Here is a 12,066-nt window from a genome sequence, read left to right on the forward strand (position 1 = left end):
AAATAATAATAATCCCACTGCACAAGACCTGCTTAGACCCAGACAGCAGTTAGCAACTAGCTGATGAACATAGTGGAGCATTTAGTAGCTAAAGAGGCAGACATTTCTCTCAGGACTTTGTAGAAACCAAAAATAAAGTTAAAAGAGAGTGAATATTATACTTGTATTATAATGAGCTTGTGGCCAGAAGCTCCCAAATTAATGATAATGTTGCTCTGAACTAGATGTGTAAATAAGCAACTGTTTGCCAACAAGCTCACCATATTAACTTATGGTGATGATATGTCAATGTTGTGATCATAACTGTATTTATGCTGCCCCCAAGTTTAAAAAACAATCAGTGATTACAGCATGAATGTTTTGAGTACAAACAGCCATTTACATCTCCTTTCAAAGAAAAAACAAGCGGGATAATGGCATAAAAAATTTCAGAAAAACAATGGCAAATGGATGTACACGAAAATACATGACTGAGTCTAACAGAAAAGGCATTACCTCCTTTTAAGTCTATACAAACCATCCAAAATCATACATGGCCAATTGGACTGCTCCTGAGCAGCAGTAGGCCCAGTGTTGTCTCTGGTGGTCAGAAACTGTAGTTCTTCTAAATTAAACTGGTAGTCTCATTTACATAACCTCAATCCATCCAGTGAGTTTGTATTTTTAACATCATTCCCATTATTATCTTTATGATGCCTGAGCAGCTGAAATGTTCACAATCCCTCTGATATAAAGCAGACCTAAAGATAAGTGCAATGATATGTGGTAAGACAGTTCTTGATCAGCGGCACAAACTTTTCAGACCCATCTTTGAAACCAACAGACAGAGTGTGTTGTTTGCTTCTTAAAACATCTGTTTTCACTGAAGTATTTTCTTTAACAAAAATGTATTACCACCTGAACTGGATGAACTATCCAAAGTTAGAGGTGGCATGTTAAAAAAGTGAAAAATGCCACAAAGGCCAAAGTCAACACCCCACCTCTTCTTTGTTTACCAGCAGAAATGCCTGCTAGCTTACAAATTATGTAAGTTTTGTCACGGTAAGTATTCAATTTCTGTCACAGATTTGTCTTCATTCTTCTCAAACTTTCAAACTTTTCTCACGTCTGTGCCTGGAGAAGAACGGGTTGAACGTTGATCTTAAGACAAAAGGTTCCCGTCCACTGGTTGTGTCATTTGTGTGTCGTGATCCAGTATCCAGTTTTGGGTAAAACCACTGCAATCGCCCCTCTCTAATACTTATTCCTCACGCCTCCCCCTTTTCTCTTTCCCTCTCAGCCAATTGTGGACCTCAGTCCTATAAGACGCTCAGCATCTTCACTAACGCAGCAGCACCGCCAGGAGCTTGGGCTGAATGAGTATGACCTGGAACGGCCCAGCTTGGCCCAGTCATCAACAGGGCCAGGGCAAGTCCAGGGCCAAGACAGAGCCCACCACCATCACCACCACCACCGCTGCCATCGACGCAGGGACAAGGACAAAGACAAGAAGCAGAAGTCACTGGATAGAGCTACATCAGTGCAACCGTCCAGCACTGTTGGTGAGAAAAAATAAACTAAGTATATCAATATACTGCGATAGGTAAAGACTGTGATTTGATGCAGCGGATTCTGAAATGCCTTCATTCATCATACTGTAGGTAAGAACACAAGGTAAACTCTACGGTCATGTTCAGACTGGCATTCGTACCGTGTGAAAAAAACAGCCCCCTCATTCATTTCACTGAGAGATGAGTGCTGACACAAATGAACCAGATCACCTAAAACATGTCTGGTTATTTAAACAAAAAGTTGAACCTTAGTTACACCTCATAGTATCTAATTCCATATAAAGATAGGGATATAGGGATGCAGATATATAATGGAAATGTATATTATTGGTTATTTGATAGAGCCAATAGTATGAAGCCAGACTGCTTTCACTTAATTAGATATTAAGTGACTTAATTATATTTTATAATTATATGATACTGAACCCCCTTCAACCTCTTTGGGTGGGTATAACAAGGCAGACAGTATACTCTATGTAATAACCTGGCACAAAATGCATGCAGTACAATTTTACACAATTATACATGGAGTTAGACTATAACTAATGAAGAAGAAATGTACAATCTTCCTCTCGCTAATAAAAATCTGAATTGCTGCTCAAGAGACTCTTATGAAGTGAAGGGAAATTCTATGTGCCTTATCTTGTAATTACCACCTGTTTCCACAGTGGCCACTCTTCAGCAAGAGTTACATGGTGTCACTTCACTTGCTTTGTTAAATCCTCAAGGACTCAGCCTACAACACTAATAAGATGTGAAAGTTGAGCATTTTGCCATAAATATGTCATCACATAGAACTTAACATTAATTAACAAAGATTTGAAAAAAAGTCCTTTATGGGGGGATATATTAGGTTGTTGAGAGATTAATTCATTTAACACAGCAGTATTGATTGGTATAATACAGCAAGGAAAATATCCAAACTTGGCATCACTCTAATGCAGAGACAGCGATAGCGGGCTGGGCTTTCCTAGAGATCAATTGGATGTCTTAACGTAGCGGCAGAAATTCTTTATAGGATTAAAGTTCCATGATCGGGTTATGTAGGTGAAGGGGTTTCTGCTGCGCTTCAACCAGGGATTTTACATGTCAGGCTTTCCATCTGATTAGCAGCAAGAGTTGTGAGCTCTCAGAGGAAAATCTGCTTTGCTGGAGATTTTTTTCTCTCTCTTTTTCCTTTTCCCCCCTTTGTTCCCTCTGAGCTGAACAGTTACATTTATAATGTCAACTGAGCTCTCCCATAAGTACTGAAAAGGCATTTTAGATCACATTTAGAGCTGCAAAATGCATTTAAAAAAGGTTGAAATGACATGTTCTTAATTTTGAAAAAGCCATGCAACATTAAGAAGAAGGTTTTGTGTTGGTTCAAATACATACACACTACTCATGTAGTAAATTGATACACACACACACACACATACACACACACGCCCACACGTACATGGTCTGGCACATCTTTATTACCAATGTTAATGCTTTGACATACAAACAGGGTGCAGCAGCAAGTCGTTGCCTGGCTCCCACTCAAGCTGAACTTTGAGGTCATCTGTAAAATTCTCAGAAAAAATGACTATCTCCTATTTTATACTAAAGACTTAGATCATTAGTTGTTGGGAAGCACAAAAATAAGTTAATCAGACATATTACATCAAACACCTGCTATACTTTTCGGATCGACAAAAAATGCAATGCTTTTATCACTGCTTATCATTACAAACAATTTACATGGTAATCGCATTGAAATCAAGATATCTTTTGCAAGGGAGGCCTGAGGAAATAATGTAACGTAACGTAACATATATAACCAACGTAACGTGACATAAAATATTGTGACATAAAATAACGTGGTTAAACGTAACTTAACACAGCGTTACTTGACATATATAACCTAACCTAACCTGACCTAACCTAACATAACGTAACATAACGTGACATAATAAAGCATAATATAACGTAGCCAGACATAACACAAGCACATACAGACAGACATCACTAAACAGATTAAAAATTAAAAGTTTTAAATTGGGCAGTGGTATGAGACAATCAAGTTTGAAAATCCTCAGTAATTAATTAATCATCCATTCATGCAATGCAAAGTAGTGAAAGGCAGTCTTCCCATTCAGTATTTAGCTGAGGTTAAACTAGACTTAAAGTTTGGTCTGGTGAGCAGTGGTATTAAATGTAAAAAGAGGATTTAAATACTGAGGCAACTTTTGTAGGAGACCTTTATTAACAGAAATGATAGAATACAGTCTAGTGTTTCAAGTCCAATATGTCTCTTTTATAATGAAATACTAAGCACAATGGTGAACTGCCTCAAGTTGTTTTAAGGTAAATAAGCAGCATGAGAATGAAGAATATCTCCATAGTCAATCATAGACACAATGGTTGACTGTACAATTATTTTCCTGTCCTCAAGTCACAAATATGCTTCAAACTTGATATGAAAAACACATTTTTAACACATCTTTATATCTTTCTGTGTCAGTTGCTCCACTTGTTTAAAGGCATGGATGCTATCTGGTCTAATTGACAGGTATTCTGAAGATTAAACTATTTCAGTTTCAGTACCATTGTGTGTATGTATGATAGGGAGATGCTAACTTGTATTAGGGGTTCTTGAGAATAAAAGACATTTTGTATTATCAGTATTTAGTATAAGCTTGAGATTATGCAGAGAAGTCTGAAGAACATTAAAGACAGATGGTTGTCTTGGTGTAGCTTGGGACGAGAAGAAACAAATGCATACATAAATACTAAAGGACCTTGTGCATACCCTTGTGTTTCTCCTTATTTATCCCTAAGGAGGTTGTTTTGAGACAATAGGTTCAGATTGCCTGTGATTTATCAAATAAATATGCATGAAACCAGTTCTGATTAAAAACATCTGAACCAAGTATCCATGGTGTATCATTCAAAGATGCTCAGTCTCAGATTTTAGAGTCAGCTGAGCAGCAATAACAAACAGTGTATTTCAAGAAATGACTGGATTCACATCATTCTTTTCACCCCTTATTGTTTTGCTTTGGATGAAATTTTATGACAACTTCTGAGCTGACTCTTAGATGTCACAGTAGTTATAAATGCACCACCAAAAATGATTTTCAAACTCTTATCTGGGAGTAACATACATTTTTTCAAAAAACAAAGCCAGAAGTGTGATGGATTACCTATTTTAGTCAAGTTAATGTCTGGAAAATTAGCAACATTTTGAGGCTGATTAACGCAACTTAGTACTTACACTCAGTATAGAGGGTCGTAGTCACAGTGTTTGTTTGCCATCAGGGATCGTCTGCTAGAGCAATTAGAGCCTGAGAGCTGGTGGCAGGGTGTTTTTGTGTTAACACTGGAGAACAGCAGCTGGGCTTTATTGCTGAGATAAAAGGCCACAGTGGACAGGTCCAGTCCTGGGATTTATGGGTACCTCTTAGTGAGATAGCAGAGCATCCAGCAGCCCTCTCTACATGTGAGTGAAGGAGAGTTTCACTCCTCAAAGCTTGTCATTCTCAAGACGCTAACACATCAGGATGATGAATAGGCTTCTGTGTTCCTGTCATCGCAGTTTTAATCTGAAAACTGGAATTATTCCAGCGCTAAAGAAAGTAATTTCACCACAGTGCTTTGCTTTATGCCACACACCCCAAGACTAGAAAGAAACACACACACACACACACACACACTTTGACCATAGGAGTTTTTAGTCCTCATTATTTTAATCATCTCAAATCTTCATTTATCCCTGTGAGGTCAGGCAACATATTAGGGTTACACTGCGTTATTTTTGTTTCTGCACTGACAAATTTGAACTTTTTTCTTACATTAAAATGAGGGATAGGATAAAAGTGACAGCTAAACCATGTACTCCTCTTTCTCATTTAATTTGATGGTACCATCCACCAGATTCATTCACTGACCCATCAGCCGAAGGTTTGTCCAGAGAACGGGCGAGGGAGCGGGACCGCAGCCGGCCTCATGAGAGGAGGCACCACTCCTCAGCAGGAGAGAAGCAGCGCTATTATTCCTGTGAGCGTTATGGCAGCAGGGAGCAGTGTTACGCCAAGTCAGCTGGTCCCAGTCGATCCACATCTCCTGGAGAGGGACAGGATGCTGGTCTGCTCAGACAGGTGAGTTTTTCTGCCATATGTAGGTTAGTGGTTAACAGGTAATGTGTCCACCACACCCTGTAATGAACGTGATTTTGGATAATTTTGTTAAAGCATGTACTTTTTACCCACAAATAAGAAACATTCAAGATTAGGACTGTGCATTATGATGCAAACCACATTTTCTAGGGCTATATTTTTCATCAGTTAGACGACACTTGTGGTAACACAAACATGGAGGTGAGAGAACGTGACACAGAACAGGGTAATTCCATAATTCCACAAGAAAACCGCACTTGGCAGTATATAATTCAAAATGTTATAAGAAAAAGGCCTCTCCATGTGGTCATTTTATACAAACTACTTATAAATTGAAGTTGCTGAAAATGTATAATGAAATATATCTGGATATGAAATGGCCTGTATTGGAATATAAGATTTTGGTCATATCACACAGCCCGATTTGAGCTTTTTCACATTTTTTATGTACTTTATAAATTAACTTTCTTCACATTGACCTGCCTTATATCATTTATATCCTGTTTCCTCAGCATGGTAGCAGTGTGGGTAAAGCCTGTCCTGTGACCCTCCCCTCTGGTTCAAGTACTCCTGGTCGTGGACGCAGGCAGCTCCCGCAGACGCCCCTAACCCCTCGTCCTGCTGTGGCCTACAAGACCGCCAACTCCTCACCTCTCCCGTCCAGTGCCAGCACTGCCACGGCGGGGCACCAGACTCGTTTTAGCCGTGGCCTTTCAGAGCATGATCGCTTATACAGTGGCCAGGACGAGTCCCCGATGCCGGTCACCCGCATTGGTTCAGACCCTAATTTAAACCGGCAGCAGCAGGCCGCTCCTCAACAGGCCCTCTTTGAAGAAACAGAGCACTTCCAGGACACTGTGAGCAGCCATGGTGGGGGGCGCTCTGCCAGAACCACTGCCTCCACCACAGCCTCAGCTTCACACGGAACTGCTGCCACGCCTGTCACAACTCCCACCACACAGGGCCGGGCAGGGGTGGTGCCTAATGGGTACCACTTCACACTCGGGGTCAACTCCGCGTCTGGGCCCGGGAGCCGAGGAACAGGAAGTCTCAGGGAGAGGGAGGAAGAGGACTGGTGCTAACAGGGCAGGAAACTGTTAGCTGAGGATTGGCCAGCTTATCAGTGTTGTATGGCCCTCATGTCAGGTCCAACGAACTGATAAGAAGCCAGAGGAGTAATGCAGAATGGAAGCTACTGAGGAAAAAGCCAGTGGAAAGTGCTGTAAAAGGGGTTCGGAAATCATTCCAGCTTTGTCTTGTTACTCTCCTTTTTTATACAACAAACTCTTTAAGGACAAAAGACACCGATGGCTTTTTCTAGCCCCTTTACTTGCACTGAAATTATAGCACATGTGAAGACCCTTAAGTATTTTGCCTTGGCCAGTAAAATCAGTGTTGGAGCAGAAGACAAAAGCCAAAATCTATGAACTGTTTCAGACTGATCTGAATGCCTCATTCCTGGTATTTATATGGCTGCTCGCAACACTGTTTTTATTTTTGTATGTTTCATTTTCTTTATGTTTGCCATGTAGGTAAGAGAAGAGTTTCGACTTGATCATATTGATGCTACCACCAAATTATTTTCCTCTTTTGAGTTTTTCTTCATTTACTTCGGGGTTATCGCCGAATTCTGAACAGAACAGATCTTAGGAAAAACAAATTGCTTCTTAGGTCTTAAACTTCTGCCATGACATCTAATGGACACAGTGAGTAATGTGACAAAAATGAAACAATTGGATGGGTTAGAGTAGATCTAGAGTTGACTTTTCAGATGACATTTTTGTAAATTGTACCAGATGTAAATTTTATGAGTGCACGTGAGGAACTAGATATCTCTTTTTTGACGTTATGTGGCTGAATACTAAGTGCCTCGTTTTCCAAGATGTATTAAGATGCAGCCTGGTCAGATGGACTTGAATATACAGTAGAGGATGTAAGTATATACACAGCTGAGAAAAAGTGTCGAGAACAAAGTTTGAATCTGTTATAATGGACAGAATGCAAAAAAAAAACAACACTTTTTTGTACTGAATCTTGTGGTAGGTAAGTCAGAATTACAGATCCAAAGTAAGCAATGTAGTGCATGCCAGGGTCTTGAACTTGTCAAAAAATAGCGTCTGTACTTTTGCTTCAGGGTGTGTGGTAAGCATTTGCCTTTCTCTTTCAAATATACTGCCAGTCAGTTGGTAGAAACGTCTCTGAATGGAGAAAAGTGCCATTTTTTTTATTTCTAATCAACAAAAATTTCTCATGTTCTGAACACTCCTCAAACATACAGTATATATCTCATCTCTGCCATATATGCCCAACTTTCATGGGTTTCCTGTCTTCTTATCTCGTTCCTCTAAGAGCAGTATTGTGCGAGGGTTTGTAGGCGAGGTTACCTGTTTGTGTATTTGCAGGTACAATAAAGAGTTGTGTTGTTGCTGCTGACTGTTGACTTAAAGTAGGGCTATGCAACAAGACGACACTTCATCTGCCCTGTAGCTTTACCCTCTGGAATCTCCAGGTTCAGGCTTTAGTGTGACTGCGACCAAATTTTACATTTATGTATGAAGAGTTGTAAATTGTATTATATGATGTACAGTTACCTGACAACACACACTGAGGCACAAATTATATCAAAGCCGATATATGTGAATCACAGGGCATTTTTGAGGTTGGCAAGTTGTCTGCATGATGCCTAACCAGATAGAAATACCCAAAATATAAAACTGTTCTTTCCACACTTGGGTCAAGTTGTTATTTTAAATAATTTGTAGTGGTTTATAAACTTGCTTGGAAAACCAAATTAATAAAGTGGTTTTAGTGTGAAGTATTCTGATGATAACAGAAGGCAGAACTAACATTTTTTGTTACATTACTAGAGCTCTACACAAACTTTAAATACAAGTAACAAGCCTGTCCCCTCGTTCTTAAGAGTGCCCCTGGCTAAACATCTGAGACCCCAAACCTGAGACTATATTTTACTAGAATTTTATCCATTTAGCCCACCAGGCTAATGCAATACACTGGCTACACTCTTTCCCTCTTCCCACTGGGCATGACATATCATCTTAAAAGATAATGCTGGTAAAATGATTTTTGTTTGTTTTGTTCCTTTCAACAAATCCCACAAAAAGACCAAAATCAACAATGTCTTGATCTGTCTTTCAATATTTACAAGTTTCCTATAGTGGCACTACCAGTTGCTACTGGAAATGTAAATCATTAAAAATGTAGTTTTGGTGACTAAAAAAAAACAAACTACAATGATTATTTATCTACTCTGTCTGTGGCACTCTGCCCCAAGCTCAGTGATTCCTATCTTTAAAAACTGGTCACAAATATATGTTTTAATTTTTAAAACATACACAAAAATATTCTAAAACAGCTAGGCACTGCAGTTTTTAGCAAACGTTTCTCAAACAGAGTAATTTACAGGAGAAAATACTGCATTACTAGGAACTATTTTCAGCAGTGGAGTTTTAAGGTCCAGTGATTCTTTGCGGGCAACAGGAGAGTGTATGTGGCGTTCAGTCAAAATAAGCTACATTGTGTGCGTGTTCACATGAAAGAACATGTCACACAGGTCAACAGTGTGGCTCATTGATGTGTTTATAACAGATTTTGGAACAATCGAGCTCTATTGCACAGAGGAATAAGCTACTTTATATCAGGATTTGGATACAAAGACAACACTTGTTAGAAGGATCGATTCAATGTTGGTTTTGTTTTTTGTTTTTTTTTCATGGGAATTGTTGAAAATTAGAAAAACATCAATAAACCAACCCTTTATTAAAACACGTGATACAGTTGATTGCCAGAAAACCTTCAGATTTAAATCAAATTAGGTACTTGGCCAAAGAACAAGTTCATATCGTTTGGTGCAGATACAGGATTTTTTCTTTTGAAGGTTTTTTTAAAGAAGGTTTTTGGACATTGAGCTGATGGACCTAGATGAATAAAACAGATGTTGCACACATATAGGGGGCGTATAGATATATCTATCACTTGGTGCATATTGAATCAAAATAACAGACTTATAGATCCGGTGGTGCTCTTTGTAATGCTCTGGCTTGACTCCAGGCAAGTTTATGAACATGTAAATTATTTGCAAATTGTATTTGATCCAAGTCTGATGATTTCGTTGTGTTTTAATTTTACTTCCTGTTGTCTCATATTTGTGCAATCTATTCTATGGATCATCTAAAATGAGAAATCTTAGACATTAAGGTCTAACTGCAGGCATGGCTCTGTTCTTTGTGAAGGTAACATGTTAGATTGCTTGTTGTCTTCTGGTCTTGAAACGTTTCTGTAAGGTCCCATATTGGAGCAGAGCATTGTGTGCATCTCTATGGTAGATTTGAAAAAGATCCTATATTTTCAGACCTCCAACATGAACAGGATACCAAGTTTTCCTCTCACAGTTTTACAATGGCTGCCCCCTCTGGACATGTCCTGTTTGCATGTTCTAAAATGAAAATGTGCATGTGCATAAAAAGAGGCATTGTTTGACTTCATTCAGTCCATGATTTGTACAATTTGTTTCCTGGTTGTATTTTCTGATTATCTAAACACACAATGTATCTGTTTCAGGTAAAGAAAAGAAAAAAAAAAGAGCTTGAATAACATTTTATCACAGAACCACCAAAGTGGAAACAAGGCTCTTTCTCAGATAAAGAGGTTCTGGAGTGGCTGAATCCTTCGCTGCCTGATCTGTTACTTGACTGTCTCTCCCACAGTCATTTCGACTGTACCTATAGATTTTTGTATGAATATAAGTCCTTGAATAAAGAGGTATGATTATGAAATTGAACGACGTAGATCCCTGAGGAATGCGTTGAAATGTCTTGGTTTGGGTTCTGATAGTAGTTTATTGAATCTGAATCCAGTATCAAAATAGATACTTCATATTCCCTCTGTTAGGGGTCGCTGTCTACAAATCTTAAGTAATAGTGGTTATAAATACCTTAAAGATCCCATATTATGTATATTGTGTCTACTAGAAATGTTTACATGCTTTAATGTTCAGAAAGGACATTATTTCTCTCATGCAGCACCTCTATTCACCCTCTGTCTGATCGATCCGTTTTAGTCCCCATTTCTTTGAGGCCCTCCTCCCAAAAAAACACGGTCTGCTCTGATTTGTCATCTCTCACAGGCCTGAGCAAACACCGCCCACAATTTTTTTGCAACCACGGCCATGCTGGTGGTGATAACTGTAAAGTTGTGATGACGAGTCATTTGAAGTTTGGGAAGAGACTCATTAGACTAGAATCTTCATGAATTTTGGTATTTAATCGACGTATGGAAACTTATCCAGATTAAATGAGGACCCAAAGTCTAACACATCCAGCCCAGTTCCTCTTCTGGATTTGTTGCACGTACCTCCAAAAACGTGTTTGTGTTTGTTATGAAGATGTTGCATTGGTGTCACCTTCAAAGATCTAATGGATAGAAATTCAGATATAATTTTTTCCTGGTTGTTTTTCAAGTTTCTGCTCCCTCGGAACAAATTACTTTATAAGTCACTTCTTGATAATAATAATAATAATAATAACTTTATTTATATAGCACCTTTAAAAACAGGGTTTACAAAGTGCTTTGACAAACAAAGCAGAAGCAGGATACTCAGGAACAATTAAGACAGAAACAGAGCAATAAAGAGCAATAAAAAGATTTCATATAGGAACAATGGAAACAGATAAGAAATGCTAGATCAGTAAGTAATTACATAAATAGAGTAAAATACAGAAAAAACTGGGAAGATAAAAATAAATTAATAAATAAAGAAATGATAAAATAAAACTTAAAAAGTAAAAAGGAGACAACATCACAAAAAGGCGAGTCTATAAAAGTGGGTTTTAAGAAGTGATTTAAAAGAAGTTACTGATTCTGCAAGCCTTATCTCCTCAGGTAGGTCGTTCCAAAGTCGAGGGGCTGTGACAGAAAAAGCTCGGTCACCTTTAGATTTAAGCCTCGACTTTGGAACCACCAGGAGGCCCCCACCCAAGGATCTAAGGCTGCGGATTGGCTCATATGGGGTCAACATTTCAGTTATATAGCTTGGAGCCAGACCAAGGCGAGCTTTAAAAGTGATCAGTACAATCTTAAAATCAATTCTAAAACGAACAGGGAGCCAGTGAAGCAAAGCTAAGACTGGGGTGATGTGATGTCGTCTGTTAAAACCAGTGAGAAGCCTAGCTGCTGCGTTCTGAACCAGTTGGAGGCGAGAGAGGGACTTTTGATGTATGCCGGAAAGGAGGGAGTTACAGTAGTCTAGTCTTGAGAAGAATGCATGGATAACTTTTTCCAAGTCAGAATGTGAAAGTATAGGTTTGATTTTGGAGATGGTTCTGAGTTGGAGGTAGCAGGACTGGACAACTGATTGT

The 12,066-nt window shown here is 38.9% G+C and overlaps 1 protein-coding gene across 1 annotated transcript in view; it reads left to right on the plus strand.

Moving 5' to 3' along the window:
- The window catches only part of cacna1bb (calcium channel, voltage-dependent, N type, alpha 1B subunit, b), a 172,639-nt gene extending 165,865 nt beyond the window's left edge, over positions 1 to 6,774 (plus strand). Inside the window, exons 48-50 of the mRNA XM_073477661.1 lie at positions 1,280 to 1,541; positions 5,472 to 5,674; positions 6,205 to 6,774. Of these exons, the coding sequence (XP_073333762.1) occupies positions 1,280 to 1,541; positions 5,472 to 5,674; positions 6,205 to 6,774 (1,035 nt within the window). The remainder of the gene's footprint in view (positions 1 to 1,279; positions 1,542 to 5,471; positions 5,675 to 6,204) is intronic.
- The last annotated feature ends 5,292 nt before the right edge of the window (positions 6,775 to 12,066 follow it).

This window comes from Pagrus major, chromosome 12 (assembly GCF_040436345.1).
Source record: "Pagrus major chromosome 12, Pma_NU_1.0".
NCBI classification, from domain to species: Eukaryota; Metazoa; Chordata; class Actinopteri; order Spariformes; family Sparidae; genus Pagrus; species Pagrus major.